Source organism: Festucalex cinctus, chromosome 19 (assembly GCF_051991245.1).
Source record: "Festucalex cinctus isolate MCC-2025b chromosome 19, RoL_Fcin_1.0, whole genome shotgun sequence".
Taxonomy (NCBI): Eukaryota; Metazoa; Chordata; class Actinopteri; order Syngnathiformes; family Syngnathidae; genus Festucalex; species Festucalex cinctus.
The window spans coordinates 3,380,871-3,400,002 of record NC_135429.1 but is presented as its reverse complement, the minus strand read 5'-3'; the positions used below and the strand labels follow the sequence as shown (position 1 = coordinate 3,400,002).

The 19,132-nt window shown below is 40.5% G+C and overlaps 1 protein-coding gene across 5 annotated transcripts in view; it reads left to right on the top strand.

Annotated features, from left to right (window-relative positions):
• grin2da (glutamate receptor, ionotropic, N-methyl D-aspartate 2D, a) overlaps nt 1-19,132 on the top strand; it is an 86,890-nt gene that overhangs the window by 16,123 nt on the left and 51,635 nt on the right. For 3 of the 5 annotated variants that reach the window (XM_077506445.1, XM_077506443.1, XM_077506444.1), the window contains exons 2-4: nt 11,871-12,448; nt 15,675-15,812; nt 18,221-18,487. In XM_077506445.1, coding sequence (XP_077362571.1) covers nt 12,011-12,448; nt 15,675-15,812; nt 18,221-18,487 — 843 coding nt within the window. In that variant the 5' untranslated portion in view covers nt 11,871-12,010. The remainder of the gene's footprint in view (nt 1-11,870; nt 12,449-15,674; nt 15,813-18,220; nt 18,488-19,132) is intronic. The other 2 variants (XM_077506447.1, XM_077506446.1) reach the window with 1 other exon arrangement.

The window sequence follows — 19,132 nt, the reverse complement described above, 5'->3', positions numbered from 1 at the left end:
TGTAAATTTATACGTTTTTGGGAGCAGATGGGGGGAAAAAAAAAAAAAGTATAAATTTAGACATTTTTTAGAGCAAATGAAAAACCAAACCGAAATGTATCTGTTTTCGGGAGCAAATGAAAAACATAAAAAAACGTATAAATTTATAGGTTTTGGGGAGAAAATGAAAAAACATAAAATGTATAAATGTATCCGTTTTTTGGAGCAAATGAAAAAACATAAAAAAAGTATGAATTTATTATATTATTTATGAATTTGGGGAGAAAATGAAAAAAAAAAAACATATACAAAATTTTTAAATTCATCCGTTTTTGGGAGCAAATGAAAAAAACAAAATATATAACTACGTTGACGTAAAACATTTAAAATAGAACGTTATTAAAGGGAATATTCAAAGCGAGCGTTTTTGTTTTGGTCTCGCTGTTGTTCGGAATCCCCCGAGCGGGACGCGTCCTCGTCCTCGTCCTCGTCCTCGTTCTCGTTCTCGTTCTCGTTCTCGTCCTCGCTGTCGCAAACCAAGCGACCTTGCGATTCGGCCTCAACGTGCGCCGACTGTGCCGGGCGGGCTCGGGCCTCAAATGATGGCCGAGCGAGCGAGCGAGCGCTAAATAATTGACGCCGGTGCAAGACGGATGTTTTGCTTTCTGTATTCAGTCGCGGGCCTGCTCCGCTCGTCATATTCTTCTCACGTTTCCATCTTCATTCTTTTCTTTCGTTTTGTTTTGTTTTTGTTTTGTTTCCCCCGTGACAGCCGCATCCGACAAAAGTTGTCCTGCAATCACGGCTGGCAAATTTTCTGCGCCGTCTGCTGCATTCTTATTATACTTTTGCAATTCTTCATTTGAGTTAGTTTTTATTTCATTTTGAGTTTTTTTTTTTTTTTTTTAAATAGTTAAATAGTTTTCAGTGCTGTTGTGTTAGTTTTTATTAGTTTGAGTTATTTAATAAATATTTAACTCATTTGCTCCCAATAATGTGTAAATACTTTTTTTAATGTTCTAAGTGTCCCAAAGACGTATTTATACGTTTTTTTTTTTTTTTAATGCTAGAGCATACAGAAGGCTTTGATGTAGCCTCTCAATTGCAAAGAATGGTTGCAGAAATGGTAGTTATTACACAAACGGCCAACAGGTGGCAGCAGAGCAAAGGAGAGCAACCAGGGCCATGTAGAAACAAAGCTCAATTACTTACAATTTTGAATAGATTTGTGAAAACTGATGAAACTTAGCTGTCTTCTAATGCTAATTGCTGCAAAACGGAAACTGATAGAAACATACTTTTTTTCCCTGATGAAAGAAGAGACTTTAATCTTTCTTTTGATAGGTTCCATACTTTTATAGCAATAGAACACAATATTCTGTGGGCCTTGCAAAATCAGTCAAAATCCAGTAAAACAGCCGGGAGCGAACGGGACTGTTTCTGTGAAAATGGCTTGGAGTGGATGAGTTAATAAACTTAGTTTCAGGATTAGTTTTAGTTTTTTCAAAAAATGTGTATTGTGCGCAATATTAAACAACAACCACGTCAGCGACGTCATCTGAAGGTGCTTTTCGATTGGCTGCGGCTAGATGACATCACTGCCATGTGACACATTTTCAATCGTCCTTATTTCGGTTAATATCAAAATAAATCGATTTAAAATCACATTTCAAATCGTCCCCAAAGGCAAATGCATTCAATTACCAAAGATGAAAACAAGGGACATTTTTGCTGTGATTATAGTTAGTTTTGTCAAATAAAATAAAAGTTTCATTTTTTTTTTTTCTTAAAAGCATTTTCATATATTTTTTTTAATTTTATTTATTTTTTGTTAGTTTTTTAACATCACTGGTTCCACATTACGTACAGTATTTGCACAATTTAACATTTAATATCAACTTTTCCACATTCATTTTCAATGGGACAGACATTGAAGTTTTTTTTAAGTATCACTTTCCACGCCTACTTCCATACATATAACTTATCATCATTACTCGCTCTCTGATACTGCTCAGTGGCGCACTTGGTTCAGTGTCCAGTAACCAGGAGGTTATAATTTCATAATTTATCTCTCAATTTACTTCATATGCATTCAAATCTTAGCATTCAGCTTTCAGCATTCCCACGCAATTTATCCAGAAATTGCACTTCGTCTACTTGTCATTATTATTGCAATCGTAGTTTAGTTTTGAAGTCCTTCTGTTGCTCTTTCACTTTTTAAAAAAATTTTTTTTTATCAATGTTGTCATGATTGTCACGATTGCCTCTATTCAAGCACAACTTTGTTGTTTTTGAGACGTCGAACCTGGCGGAAGGCGCTCAGAGTTTTGCGGTTTTTTTTGTTTGTGTTTTTTTTTGTTTTTGTTTTTTTTTGAGTGTTGATGTGGACGAGTTAAACTAACGAGCGTCGGCTCGGTCGCGGGCCGACGCTCGTTTTTGTGGCGTCTGGTCAGTTGGGAATTCCACCCGATTGAACACAAGCGCTTTGCTTGTTTCCGCGGCCGACTAATTACGAGGCGGCTTTTTGTTTTGTTTTTGCGGCTTGTTTTTTTTGCCGCCTGCCTCCCGGCTGCCATTTTGACGCGTCCCCCCCGAGCGGAAGGGAGGGGAAGGCTCGCTGGCGCTGACACCAGGCTGGGCTTGTCTTCTGACACCGCTTGAAAAGGCTCGTCACGCCGCTTCATTGCCGCTTTGTTGCCTTGACGTGGCTTTCATCATCGGAAGACCGCCGCCAACATGGCCGCCGCGTCTCGGACCGCACGCATGCCGCCGGCGTCGATCGTGGCCACACATGTTTTTTGCATCATGCGACGTTGATTCTTATCGCTATTCTGCTATTGTTGTCATAATTGTGTCGTAATTTTGGATCGTTATTGCCGCTCGTTTCATTTTGATTCATATTTTTTGGTCATGATTCCTGCTGGTATCGTTGTTACGAGCATTATTAGCGCACTTTTCACGATTGTAGTTATTGCTGTTTTGATAATTAATGTGGTAGCGTTGGTTTTGACAGATTATTGTCACAACTTTTATCCTTGAAAATCCCAAGTGATTTTTTAAAAAAAATATTTGATTTCAACCATTTAAAAAAAAAAATAGTAGATGTAACAATATCCAAATTCACAATATGAAGGTCATGATACAATAATTAACCCGATATTGTGGGGCGGTTGATATAAGAATAAGTTGCAATTGTGATTTTGTACATTACAACTAAGGATGTAACGATACCGGCAATATCGCGATATTAAATCGGTGGTGGCTAGTTTTTTAGTGCAGTTTAATTTTCACAAGGCATGTTTTGGCCCTTTATATGATGCAAATGGTGAGATGAAGGGCAACGTAATATACTTGTGAACCGATATGTGGAGGAACTCGATGTGTGCTTAGTATGAGCTCTTTTTTTTTTTACGAAAACTCAAATGGACTGACATTTTGGGTGGGGTTAGGGTTAGTTCAGTTAGTCAGTTCAACATGTTTGATTGGAACAATGAATAAAGACGCCTTTGTATTAAATGTGTCTTGCGTGTTCAACAATATTTACAAATTGGTGTATTATAAAAGTTGAAATGTATCTTGAAGGAAAATATTGACAAAAAGGTCAATTTAGTCGACTAAAATTGCTTTTTTTTTCGTCGACTAAAATTGGATTAAAACTAAAATACAATCAGCTGACTAAATTACGACTAAAATTTTCATGAATTTTTGTCAGAAGACTATAAAACTAAATTAAAATTTCTTGTCAAAATTAACACTGTTGTGAGCTCATTTTTTGCACAATATTGTGACCATTTTTTTTTTTTTTGTATCGCCAGCCTCACCACGATATCGTGATCATGATCCTGAATCGTATCGTAAATACAATCAGATGTCTAAATTATGACTAAAACTGGAATTCATTTTAGCCAAAAGACGATAACTAAAACTAAGTTAAAATCTCTTGTCAAAATTAACACTGTTGTGATAATAAGATGTGACCAAAACAAGTAATAAACGTCGTAAGACAGCAAGTCAAATAAACGATAAATGGAAAATGCAGTCAAAGAGAAATGAGACCGCAAAAAGCACAATACCAAAAAAAAAAAAAAAAAAGATGATTAAAGATGAGTAAGAAACTTTGATGAACAAAAAAGGAGAATAAAAGATTCAAGTGGAGTCATGTGGCAATCAAATGTGACTCCTAAAATGCTCGTCAGACAGTAAAAAGAGGAATATATGAAGATCTTAAAAGAGGAACAATGAAACGATTAAAGGTGAATCAAATAAAAGAATAATAATTAAAAAAATGAGCAAATATATCACGATGACAAGATGAAGCGTATGCAAAATAATCTTAAGATGAATCAAAGTGTAAGAAGGCGTAAACGACTTGATGTTGTCATGCTAGGGAGCACTAATGGCGGCCATGTTGATTGACCTTGCACTTTGCTTTATGACCCGCCCCCCCCAACTCTGCAGCGCGGCGGACAAATGGCCGCTGCCTCTCGCTCGCCCCGCTATCGACCCGCTTTTTCCTCGCCGACGTCAATAACTGCCCAGCAAGACGCGTGCGCACCATCGCTTCGTCAAAAAAAAAAAAAAAAAAACATGAACTCATTTACTCCCAAAAACGTATAAATACGTTCTATTTTAAATATTCCCATGCTCCTAAAGATGTATTTATACGTTTTGGCTTTGATGCAGCCTCTGAACTGAAGAGAATGCTTAAAGCAAGGGTAGTTATGACAAAAACGGCCAGCAGATGGCAGCAGAGTATAAGAGATCAAAAAACTTTTTTTTTTTTTTCCCCCCCGTAGTTTTAAACAGATTTGTAAATAATGATGTAACTTAACCATATTTTAATGCTAATTGATGCAAAATGGAAAAAGATACAAGTATACTTTTTTTTTCCTGATGAAAGAAGAGGCTCTAATCTAAATTTTGGTAGATTGCATGTTTTTATAGCAATAGGACACAATATTCTATGGGCCTTATAAAATAGCAAAAATGTCCTGGGAGTGAATGAGTTAATAATTGCATGAAGAAAGGGGAATAGGAAGAAAAAAAAAAGAGGAATATCTGAAGAATGAGGTGATAAAGGAGGAACACGATGACTAACATGACAAGAAAAGAGGAATAGCACTTTGAAAAGTGGAATGAAAGAGTAAAAAGAAAGAGGAATAGTAAGCCCTTCAAAAATCTATTTTTATCGGTCATGTCTGGAGGAGAGAATGTTATTCCACAATCTTCAGCCGTCAACCACCGACCATGCTCAGCACAGCAGTGAGAAAAAGAAAAAGAAAAAGAGGAATAACATGTTGCCTATAGCAGAACTCGCAATTTGTTTTTTGGCCTCAGCAGACTGGCTCTAACCATTCTGCTGTGTTCTGGTTCTTGTGCTTCTTGAGTCATGTTCTGTTACGGTAGCATGTCGCTAGGCTACGCGAATGCGAGTGTGGAGCAGAGCAAAGCGTTCTTCATCGCAGCAAATGTATAACTTAATATTCCTCCATGATGTAAGAGGCCAAAGAGGAGTCATAAAATGATCGGAAAACGACAATTAGACATTGAAAGAGGAATAATAATGCAAAAGAGGCCATTTTAGAGTCCATTTGCTCATTTCCAGGCATCCTTTTGGAAACATTTTAGTAAATTCGGCCAGTCTTACATTTGACTAGTTGAAATTTGGTCACGAGGCGACCCACGAAAAAGTCTCAAGAAGCCACGCCCACAAAGACATTTTGCTCCACATCGTCCATTTTATGCTCCTTCATACGTCCAAGAGATTTTTGTCGGATTTCTAGCGAATGGCTGCCGCGTGAATAAGATGGCGGCGAGAGAAGGAAAATGCACTTTTTTGTTGAGAGTGTCAAATGAAGATTTGAGGATGGGGGGGAAAAAAAAAAAAAAAAAAGTTGTCAAAGTGAGTGATGAACTTGAAGAGGTTGACGATGATGTGCAGTCGAGCCGCAGGAGGTCACGCTGGCTTCCGCCAGTCGAAGCCTCATCACGCCTTCGCTCATCGCAGGTGTCACGGGCATGTCAGCGTGCGCGCGCGCGTGCGTGCGTGCGCGCGCGTCCTTCTCCCACTCGCTGTCTTGAAAGCGTCTGAAAGGATCTCATTAGCGGCCGGCAATCAAACGCCGCCCGCACTGAGTGACTGTTAATTACCAAGGAGACCGCCAACCTTTTATTTGGAGGTTTTTTTTTCTTCTTTTTTTCTATTCCTGACGCGTTCACGCGACCCGACCACAACATCGCCGCGAGTCCCGCTCGACTTTCTTGCCGCCAGCGTCGCCGCGGGTCACGTCTGACCAGGCACTTTTGAAAATGCGGTTTTATTTCATTTTATTTTATTTTATTTTTTAGTCAGCGCACACATTTGTAAAATGCTCACAAAAACTTCATGACGATCAATGTTATTTCAATGTTAATATTCGGGGTGTTAAGAAAAAAAAACCATTTTGCAATATAATCACGATATTGTAGCGCGCGGTTCTTGTATCGATTCAATATGCGGCCGAATCGGTATTTGAACAGCAATTTCTTTTGACGATAATATTCAACAAGATGGAATTGCCAGATACGAGGCCATTCACGTCCCTAATTAATATGGACTGAAAGGGGAAAAACAAGAAAATATATATATATATATATATATATATGCTAGGGAACGATATTGTGTGTGTGTGTGTGTGTGTGTGTGTGGGGGGGGGGGGGGGGGGGTGCTTTTTGTACATAACAGCAATGCATATAAACCATCTACAATCTCTAATAACAATATGGAGGCACTTACTTGCTAAGGCAAGCGCACATTTTTCGCTTCACAAGCAAATTAGGTTCCCCTTCATCTAACAATTAGCATAGATTTTAAACATAGAAGGCCAAAACATCCCTAATGAAAATTAAATTGCACTAATAAAATAGCCACTAGAGGGTGCTAGAACTGCGCAAATGGAAATCAACCTGACTTTTTTTTTGAACAGATGTGTTCCTTTTAAATATTGTGGAACATGACGACGACGATATTGTGGCAGTTATTGCCCTTATGGCAGGGGTGTCAAACATAAGGCCCGGGGGCCGGATCAGGCCCGCAATGGGGTTTAATCCGGTCCGCGAGATGGTTTTGTAAAGTAAAAAAAAAAAAAGAAAAAAGACTGTCGGCCCAATTAATCAGCCGGCCACAATCAAAGCTTATAAATTCATAATTACACAAGTAAGTCTCAGTTGAGCAATGCATCTTGTACATGGAATTGCTCTGAATGTCGTTATTTTAAACACAATTTAAAGTTAGTTTGTTTAAAAAATAAAAACATGAATCAAACACAAACATGCTGAATAAGACACATTCAACTACACATATGACAAGGATTAACGTCCTTATAACTTCATTAACGGCACCCGGCACACAATCAGTGAACAATATACAGGTTTATGCAAAAAAAATTAGGACAATATTTGTACAGATGCGCCCCACAATTTAGGGCTGGCCCACAAATAGCGAAAATCTGCATGTAATTGACGGCAATGTTTTAAAAATTATTTTACAATTTTACCGATCCGGCCCACTTGCGAATATATTTTCCTCCATGTGGCCCCTGAGCTAATATGAGTTTGACACCCCTGCCTTATGGTTATCCCTAATGTGCACTAGACTAAGTGCAATTTCTGGAGAAATTGCGTGGGGATGCCGAAAACGGAATGCTAATATCTGAATATTAAACTGACTGCTCATGAAGTAGATTGAAAGAAGCATTATGTGAGAATGAAGAAGAAGAAAACTTGAACTGCAATCTGGCTCAGGTGGGATTGAATCATTGAACCCAGGTTCTCCAAAACTGCTCTAACGACTGAGCTAACTTGCCTTGTTCAAATTATTTTAAAAACCATCTGATGAAAGCCAACTTGCATTTAATCATTTCAGGAAAATCGTAATGCAATTCCTGATATGATAGTCAGTTGGTATACAGTTATATCACTATGCACAATTGCAATGGATATTTTTGCAATGTACAGACGATGCAATTACAGTAGCGTGGATTTGAAACATAGAAAGGCCAAAAGATGCCTTATGAAAATTAAACTGCTGCCAGAGGGAACTGCACAAATGAAAATCAACATGACTTTTTTTTTTTTTTTGAACAGATGCACTGCTTTTAATATTGCGACAGGACGACGACGATATATTGAGGCAGTTTTCATATTGTGATATCACGATATTGCCGGTATCGTTACATCCCTCATCAAAAGTGACAGCGTGGAATGTCGCGGCTGTAAATATATAAAAAAAAAAACGACTCATCTTTCACGTCGGCTCATAAAAGGATTGCGCAAGACTGACGACGGCCATATTTTCAACATCGATGGCCAAAACGGGAATCGGTGCCATCGCAGATTTTCTTTGTCTCGTGGGGAAGATGATGTTTATCAATCATTCCTTCGATTCTTCTAGAAAAAAAACGTGCGTGCGGCGCAGATTGATGGGCCCGCGTCGGCGGGCGGGCCCGGACCGAGCCATGAATCAGCCGGGGCCCCGTCATGAATTGTGATGGCCCACAGGGAGAGGAGGGGGCGGAGCCACACGCTGAAGATGGAGGACGTGCCGTTTGGCCCTTTAATGAGATTGAAAGCAAGTTGAATATTTTGCCTCCCCCTCGTACAGTGCAAAGTGTTTTTTTTTTTTTTCTTTTTTCATGCGGCGAGATTTACCGACGCTCCTTAACCGGCGCAGCGGCGGCGGCGCTACACTAATGAAGGCTTGGGAAAAAGGACTGGCGGCCATGAAAAGCCATTACCCACAATGCCGTGCTGTTGCTGCCACCGCAATGAGCATTTGATGTCTTTTCCTCTAAATGTACATTTGGAACTTCCATTCGGCGAAGCTCGTACACGTGTACGCCGACACTCGACACGCATTACGGGAAAATGTCGCAGCAAATCAAATTGCGGCAGCTGCCGCTGTTGTTGTTGTTGTCGTTTTCCTGTCATGTGACGCGATGGGAAGGAAAATGATGCTTTTGCTTCGTACAAATGACAGAAGGCGTCGCAGTAAAATGCCACCTTGAGATACAAGTGACGAGTGAGTGCTTTTGCTTTGACTTGAGAGCAACGATTTGCGCCGCCGGCTGCCGTCCGAATGATTTCCGTGCTTAAAGGAATACTTGACTCATTGAGCCATTTTCAGCAGTAAAAAGTGAATATTTTGTCCAGAATTAATGTCACAACTTCATTATTTTTCATGTAACAATTATACTTTTTAAAAAAGTCATTTTTCGACTTGCTGTCGACTGATGACATCATCTGTGCTGAGGAAGTAGGTAACAGCCAATCACGGGGTTTGGTCAGCAAACCGAGCTATGATTGGTCGTTAGCACAGGTGATGTCATCATCAGTTGACAGCAAGTAGAAAAATGACTTTTTAAAGTCTAAAAGTAAACAAATAGTATAGGCTATTTGATATATATATATATATATATATATATATATATATATATATATATATATATATCAATAAATTGTACATGAAAAATAATGAAGTTGTGACATTAATTCTGGACAAAAGTCATTTTTCTACTTGCTGTCAACTGATGATGACATCACCTGTGCTAACAACCAATCATAGCTCGGTTTGCTGACCAAACCCAGAAAACGGGTGAGCCGTGATTGGCTGTTACCTACTTCCTCAGCACAGATGATGTCATCAGTCGACAGCAAGTAGAAAAATGACTTTTTTTTAAAAAGTATTAATTGTACATGAAAAATAATGAAGTTGCCACATTAACTACAGACAAAATATGAACTTTTGACTGCTGAAAATTGTTGAATGAGTCAAGCATCCCTTTAAGCGACAGACTTGTACAATATAATGACACCAACTGATCTATATATATGACTGGATAGCCGATATGCCAAGACTTTTGAGGTCACGAGGCGTCCAAATTGCTCCTCCCAAGAAACATTTGTCGCCATACGATCCTCCGCATTTGCAGTATCGCAGCTGGAAAACATTTCAGACAGCAGTCTGCTCGCGAGGTGGGAGTAACAAGATGGCCGCCCTGCGACTTCAACGGCCTCGCGCTGGCGCGTACGGGCTGTCGGCTATACAGTCGTATATACCGGTCAGACAGGCAAATATTCTTTATCCTCCGCAACGCTTACTGAAACAGTTATGACGTCACCTCTTCTGTACTGAGTTATACTGCCCCCAGGTGGTTAAATGGGCACACGCCAGAAGGAGCAGCACAGAAAAGAAACACAAAAAAAAGTGCCTCAAGCGGTTGATTTGTTTACATTCCATTTCATCACGTGGTGATCAAGTGCTGCTTTTCTACAGAATCACAACATGTGACAGGGATGATATATTTTGTATTTGTATTTGTTTTGTATTCTGCTGAAGCTTAATGATACAAGCGGAGTCGATGTGAGAGTACATCTTGTAGCAGCCAGCAGACGTAATGAAGGGCAGCATGTGATGCAAAAATGTTTTGGTTTTTTTTTGCAGGCAGAACAAGGTGCTTCAATTATTTTCTTTTCTGGGAAATCTAAAAAGGAAAAAAAAAAAGCTTGTTTTCTTGCAGCGCACAGCCACGCTAATCCCGCGTTAACTTCACAGCGTGATGGCGGCGGCGGGCGCGAGAGTCGTGAGAGCGAGAGAGAGAACAAAGTGGCATGGAAAAACATAATTGGACCTAATGAATACGCAGGGGGCTTCACGACGTGATCCAAATGGATTCGCTCGAGCTCCGCGCGCACCGCGAGGACTGCAGAAGTGGTCGTCAGTGGTCGTGGTTTCACTCCAGGCCAACAGGGGGCGGCAGCTGGACAGTCAAGCTGAGTTGAAATCGTTCGCGTCTTGGCCAAAGCAGTGATTTTGGTGGCGTGTGCAAACAGGAAGCGATCCATACACTCCACACATCCACACATCTGGACCGCTAGGAAACTGATTTTCTTCACCTAATCCCTAAAATACGACACAAGGCAAATAAATAAAACAATAATTTCAATGTCTTGAGATACAAGTAAGCCGACTTGCAAGTCTTCCAAGAAACAGCTTTTGCCCTCGGAATATCTGCTTTGCTCTATGCTAACACGCCATGCAAACATCCAACCAACCAACCAACCAAACAACCATCCATCCATCCATCAATCCATCCATCAATGAATCAATCATCCATCCATCCATCAATGAATCATCCATCCGTCCATCCATCCATCCATCCATCCATCAAGGAAGCAATTAATCAGTCATCCATCCATCCATCCATCCATCAATGAATCATCCATCTATCCGTCCATCCGTCCGTCTGTCCGTCCATCCATCCACTAATGAAGCAATGAATCATCCATCCATCCATCCATCCATCCATCCATCCATCAATGAATCAATCATCCATCCATCCATCCATCCATCAATGAATCAATCATCCATCATCCATCAATGAATCATCCATCCATCCATCCATCTAGCCGTCCATCCGTCCATCCATCCATCCATCCATCCATCCATCCATCCATCCATCAATGAATCAATCATCCATCAATGAATCATCCATCCATCTATCCGTCCATCCGTCCGTCCGTCCGTCCATCCATCCATCCATCCATCCATCAATGAAGCAATGAATCAGTCATCCATCCATCCATCCATCAATGAAGCAATGAATCATCCATCCATCCATCCATCCATCCATCCATCCATCCATCCATCAATGAATCAATCATCCATCATCCATCAATGAAATCCATCCATCCATCTATCCGTCCATCCGTCCGTCCGTCCGTCCATCCATCCATCCATCAATCCATCAATGAAGCAATGAATCAGTCATCCATCCATCCATCCATCCATCCATCAAAGAGCTAGCTTGTTTTTCACCCAGACTGACAGTCGGTTCCGTTTGTCCCCCCTGCAGGGTCTCGTGGGCTCAGCGGGTGAACGCCGGTGATCGGCAACACCCCACTCCCAAACCCCGCCCCCCTCCCACCCCACCGCGGGGCCTCAAAGCCGAACGGCCGGCACCCTCCGGCCCCCGCCCCGTCCCCCCCCGACCCCATGGCGGCGCAGCGGCCGGCGGCCTCTCGCCTCTCGCTGCTGCTGGCCGTCCTGGCCTGCACGGGGCCCGCGCGGCCCTCGCCCCCCCTGCTGCTGCGGCCCCGGGAGCGAGAGAGGGACTCGGGTGGCGTCCACATCGCCGTGGTGCACTCTGGATCCTCCCTGCTCCCGCAGACGGCGGCGGCTGCTGCGGCGGCGGGGGCCGGAGAGCCGCCGGGGCCCGGTCTCGGGGGCCAAAGGGGCGTGACGGACGCGGTGGCAGCTGCCTCGCCGTTGGCCGCCTCCTTCGCCGCCTCCTCGTCGCCGTCGGCGCTGCTCGGCGAGATTGTGATGACGCCGTCCGGGCAGGCGGCCGTCATCTACCTGAAGGTCAACGAGAGCAGCCCGGGGAGCCTCCTGCTGCAGCTTTGTGAGCTGCTCGCCACCACGCCGCTGCAGGTACCTGCGCCGCCGCCGCGGACTCCAGACACTCTGACAGCTGGATTTAAAAAAAAAAAAAAAAAAAAAAAAAAAAATGGTGACCTTTGCACCGGAATGATGTCACTAAAATGAAACGTAAAGAAAGTAAGCATTTTTCTTTTGCGCTTCATTTCAATGGACATTGTGCTGCTCCTTCTGGTGTGTGCAGCATGGACACCAGAGGGCAGTATAATACAGACATACACCAGTGTTAATTTTGTCCGCCATTTTGAAATTACGTCTCAGTTTGGTCAACCTCATCCCGTTTTTATTTAGTCCATTTTTAGTCAATTATAAATCTCACATTTTCGTCTTTATTTTAGTCCAGGAAAACGTAATTTCATTCGTCTAGCTTAAGTCAACAAAAATTAAGTCAAAATTTTAGTCAGGACAATCATTTAACACCCGTGTTTTTGCAGATGATAAAGAATCAAAGCTATCAACATGTCAACATGTTTTCCATTGTGTTAGCATTTATCTTGTTTCAAAAGACTTCAAAACAAATATATACTGATTTATATTTTAAATGTATGTTCTAAACGTATTAATGAAATTAATTTATAAAGTAAAAAAAAATACTGTAAATATAATGTAAGGATAAAAATGAATAGAATAAAATAATTGTGTTCATTTTAATTCATGTAATCTTATTACACATGTACAGTATGTATTTTAAAATACATATTTCCCCCAAATTCTACTAAACTAAAATAATACATATTTACTCAGTTGCTTTAACTATTTTTTATTTTTTATTTATATTATGTTATTATTATTATTATTATTAGTTGTAGTAGTATTGTTGTTATTTTATTTATTTATAGTACATTTTTTATATTTATATTTATATTTATATATCAAAAGTAAAATATTTATAGTATTTATTAGCACCTATCATATGTAGAAAACAACATAAAAACAAAAAACAATATATTTAGTCAACTAGTATATTATATAGTTGTTGATTTTTTTTTTTTTTTATATATAACTCTACAATTAATTTAACACATCTAAAATACATTCCGTTATTTTACTTAGTCGTTTCATACTTTGATATGTAGTTTTAGACTGCTTGTACGTTGAAGTAAATACTGTGGTGTCCAGTACACGGGGTCACTTGTATCTCAAGGCATCTGTAATTTCATCCACCGTTGCCGCTTCTCCGCAAGCGCAAGCTAGCGCGCTAGCCGTCGCGGCGAAAAGAGTCTCCAGTGGCCCCCGTGTTGGATGTCCGTCGTCGCCGTACGTTTCCCACACGTCTGTGATCCTCGCCGCAAAGCTTTTCGCGCCGCCTTTGTTATGAAATCACATCTCATTTGCATGTCGCCTTTGCCTGCTCATTTGCATATCAAGTGCTCTCCAGCGAGCGCCGAGCTGTCGGCGCCGCTTAGCATCAATTTGCGCAGCTGGAAGAGCGCGCGCGCCGGGTCAACGCGTGCGCGCGCGACGCCGCTGGGGAACTTATTTTCTTCGCCTAATCCCTAAAATACGACACAAGGCAAATAAATAAAATAATTTCAATGTCTTGAGATACAAGTGATCCGACTTACAAGTCTTTCAAGACATAGCTTTTGCCCTAGGAATAGCTGCTTAGCTCGATGCTAACACGCAATGCAAACGGCTAATAACTAGCATCGATTTGTTGTTCTGTTGTTAGCTTGTTAGCGACAGAACACAAACAGTGGCAGATGTTCTTTATCGAATAATATCGTCACCGTCATTGAGCCACTTATGCTGCATTCGAGGACGGTCGGAAGTCGGACTTTTCCGAGTTCAAACCAGGAAGTGCGTACCGGAACGCCCGGAAATTCCACTTGTGAAGTCGGAAAGAGTATTAAACTCGATAGCTTTCTTCATTCATAAATATTGGTTATCCATCCATCCATCCATTTTCTTATTCCTCACAAGTGTCGCGGGGGGTGCTGGCAAATATTGGTTATAACTCCACGTAATGCGTGCTTGACAGCATACGCCGCGATCTCCCTGCATGAAATGATACGGGTTTGGAATGCTTATGAAATAAGATCAAAACAATAAATGAAGCAAAATTGTTTGCTGGATGTCAAAAGGACTTTTGAGGAGCAAAATACAAAACAATTGACCACTATCCGCCATTTTGTTTGTTTACTTTCGTCTTGAACGCTTTCAGGTCAAAACTGGGAATAACCGAGTCGGATATGTCTGACTTCCGACCGTCCTCGAATGCAACATTACTCCGCAACTACTTCCTTCTTTTTATACTTCCTGTTTGTTTTCTTTTCTACTTCCTGTGTTACTCTTCCACGACTTCCTGCAGTAACTTTCCTGTTTCTTGCCTTCCACCTGCTACAAAGTAATCAACAGCCATTGCATTGGCAGAGTGCGGTCTTGTCAACTCAAACGTTCACCCTCAAAACTCTCTGCAACAGCAACACTTTTTGTGCATCTTGGAATATTTTCGTCGCATTCCCAAGCAACAAGCGACGCATTAAGCTAGCTGACAAGAACAACATGGAGTCATTTCAGATGTTCTTGACCAGATGACAAAGATGTAAGAAAGGACAAGAACACGTCTGAACAGGAAGTCAACGTAAATAAAAGTAAACGTAAATAAAAAGTAATGTAAACAAATAAATATTCGACATAACTTGACGTAACGCAACGTATGTGACAGTATGAAATTATACGGTCAACTCCTGAACTATATGGAATGTTTATGAAATAAGATAAAAACAAATTAGCAAAATTGCGAGCAGGTAAGTTTGGAGGTCAAAATGACTTTTGAGAACCAAAATCAAAAACCAATTGATTGCTATCCGCCATTTTGTTTGTTTCCTTTCGCCTCGAACGCTTTCAGGTCAGAAATGGGGAAAAAACAACTCGGATATATCCGACTTCCGACCATCCTCAAATGCAGCATTAGAGTAGTTGTGAAAGTCGTCTTCGTCTCTGTCTACATGACTGTATTACACTGCCCCCGGTGGCCATGTTGTGCACCTGCAATGAATTCTGTATAATGTTTTTTCCTTTTTAAAAGCACTCTTCAATTATATTTTTTTGGGGAGGGAGCGGAGAGAATGATTAAACTCTCCATTTTGTTATTGAATCATTAACAAGATATCATTAACATGATATTTGATATCTTTTTTTTTTTTTTATTGTTTTTTTTGTGTGATATTGTTGTCGTAACCTTGTGGTGCTGGCACATATTATTTTTTTTTGCCAGGGTTTGGTGTTTGAGGAGGAGAGGCCGCCGCCCCCCAACCGGGCCCCGCTGGCCCCCATGCTGGAGTTCATCTCGGCCCAGACGGGCGTTCCCGTGGTGGCGGTGGGCGGAGGGGCCAGCTTGGGACGAGAGCCGCAGGTACAAAGTTAGCCCGGCGGCTTCATTTCCTGCCGCCCGCCACGCGTGTCAATCAAAGTGTGAATAAAACATGAGAGGAGGAAATGAAGTTGAGGAGGTCTGCTTGAAGAAAAGAAGCCCAAATGGAAGGTCATCGTCGTCGTCGTCGTCGTCGTCGTCGTCGTCATGAAGAGGAGACGAAAAAATAATGAGATGTTGCGAGTCTTCCAGGAACGGGTGTGCACACTTTTGCAACATATTTGCAACCACCCAATGTTCCATGTGGAAACCTCGTAGGACCAACAAGGTTTTTTTAGTTAATGAAAATTAAGAAAAAAACTACAACTAAAATTAAAAAAAAAAAAATAACGAAATAAAATAAAAACGAAAATGCTTTTTGAAAAACAAAAACTAACTGAAACTACATTTTATGTTTACTAACTATGTTTTATGTTTCCTAACTCTAATTATAGCAAAAATGTCCTTCGTTTTCGTCTATGGTAATTAATTTAATGCATGTGCTTTTGGGGATGATTTTAAATATGATTTATTTTGATATTAAATATAAATAAATAAATATTATATATATATAACAGATGTAATCTCGCAGCAGTCAATAGAAATATTTTTAAAATATTGCGCACAAGTAATACACATTTTTAAAAAAACTAAAACTAATACTGAAACTAACTAAAACTAAGCATTTATTAAATAACTAAAGCTAATAAAAACTAACAAAACCACAGTGAAAACTAATATATATATAAAAAAAAACTCAAAACAAAATAAAAACTAACTAAAATGAAAAATTCCAAAGCTATAATAACCCTGATGTCCAAATGATTTTTTTTTTTCCCTCCTCCCACAAATCAATAGTTTTGCTCTGTCCCCGCCGTCGTCTGCATTCCGAACAGATCGAAAATTGTGAGAGCAAATCTTTTAAACGCTTCTTCAATTGTCCCGCAAAGTGTCCTAAAACTCCGCCCCTTCCCTCACACCGAGTCAGCCGCAAGTCGGGATGTGTTTAAATCACCATCATAAAAAGAATAAATGTGATTTGTGTTGCGTTCGATGACACGAAAGTGCTCCCGAAAAATCAGCGTGCGCTTGACAGATGCTGATGTCATTTTGTGTTCATGAGGCTGATGGCGTGCGTGGGTAAGATATTTTTATTTGTATTTATTTGTATTTTTTCTCGACGCATCTGTCAGACGGGGAGGATCAAGTTTGAAAAGTGAGTGTCATGGATGTCTGCGATGTTGCGTGCCCTCGCCGTAGCGCGGCTTGTCATATTTTCATGCGCAATGCTACAGACAGGCGAACGGAAATTAGCATCCGTGTCGGAGCAAATCTCCAACCTTCAAACAACCGATTCCTGACTACACACGAACAGCGGCAACAAATAGCCACAAAGAGTTTATTTTAATGTCCAAAGGTTTTATGCTCGCATTAGGAGTGTGTCAATATGTTGATATCACAATAAATCGTGCATATTAGCGCCGCGATATTTGGAGTGAATACACAGCCACGAGAACGGCTCCATTGTTCACGACTTATTGAGCAATTACTTGGCAGGCCAATAGGGGGAGCACCTCATAAGAGTGGCGGGGAAATGGACGCAAGTCTTAAGGCGAAGAAGACTCATGAGCGCTCTGGCTTGGGGAAGAGGTTTGTTTATCTGTCCAGAAACTGGCTCACTTTTACGTTACTATGAAAAATGTGTTTTATGGCTTTAATTTTAACTTCTTTTTTTAAAAATTAACTATTAACTTATTATTAACTTGTAGTTATTTATTTATAATATTATTACTATTACCGATTAATTATGTAACTTTTTAAAACAGTTTAAATTTTTTATTTGAAAACACATTTGATGTTTCGAGTATTTAAAAGCACGCCATTTCTGAGGAATATTAATATTGATTTAATTGAATTTAAGGCATTTTATTGATTTATAATTTGTTGACTGAAAGTTAAGTGTATTTGTTTAAAAAAATAAATAAATACATAAACGTCGTCACTGTGAAAGGAGACACCAGTTTGAATATTGTGTGTCAATGATGGTACAAAAAGAAACGATTTTCTCATTGAAAAAACATCACTTTATGTCTTGAGTAGGTTTATCGTAGATTATTGTGAATTTAATATATCGATAATCGCGGTATCGTCATGTCGCGAGATCATCGTCGGCCTACTTGATGGCACAGCGAGCAAACAGAATGAAGCGGGGGATCTTCTCTGCCTTCTTCTTCTTGCCATTTTCTCGTCAACTGCAGCTCAGTGCTGCTTTGACATGTTGTGGCGCAGCGCGGTACTACAACTGTAAATTCGCACTTGGGGAAGGATTAAGAAATGTTTTTTTTTCCCCAATTTTTCACATTTTTTTTTTGTAAGTGTGACGCATGTGGCGGTTCCCCCCCCCCCGGCAGGAGAGCGGCGCCATCTACCTGCAGTTCACGTGCTCGACGGCGCTGCAGCTGGAGGTGATCTTCGAGGTGCTGGAGGAGTACGACTGGACGTCCTTCTCGGTGGTGACCACTCGCCACCACGGCTACGAGGACTTCCTGGACATGGTGGACGGCATGACGGACGGATCCTTCATCGGCTGGGAGAGGAAGAGCGTGGTGGTCCTCAACGTCACCGACGACCCTGGCGGCGCCCGCGCCAAACGTGTGCTCAAGGACAACGAGGCGCAGGTGAGCGCGCAGTCAGAACCGCAAAAAATAAGGGAAAAAATTGCGTTGGATGGATTGAAATGGAAGAAATGTTGCATGTGGGAAACGATGATTGCAATGATGCACTTACTGCACATTTTTTTTCCCGAAAAAGTGCACACAAAAAAACAATTGGGTCAGAAATAACCCAAATAGGGGCAAAAAGGGAGCGACGCTACTTTTTGGGATATTTATTTAACTCATTAAGTTGGGTCAAATGAATAACCCAGAAAACAACCCAAATTTTGAGGTATTTGTGCAAAACAAACGAATTTCGGGGTTGTTGTGAATAAAACATTTTCTTTCTTTTTTTTTTTTTTTTTTTTTTTTTTTTTTACAAAATAACCCAGAGAGGGTCAATGGAATAACCCAGAAAACAACCCAAATTTTGAGGTATTTGTGCAAAACAAACGAATTTCGGGGTTGTTGTGAATAAAACATTTTTTCTTTTTTTTTTTTTTTTTTTTTCACAAAATAACCCAGAGAGGGTCAATGGAATAACCCAGAAAACAACCCAAATTTTGAGTTTTTTGTGCAAAACCAATTTCGTAGTAGTTGTACATAAAAAAAATTATTTCATTTTTTTGTGCAAAATAACCCAAATTGGGTCAAATGAATAACTTGGCA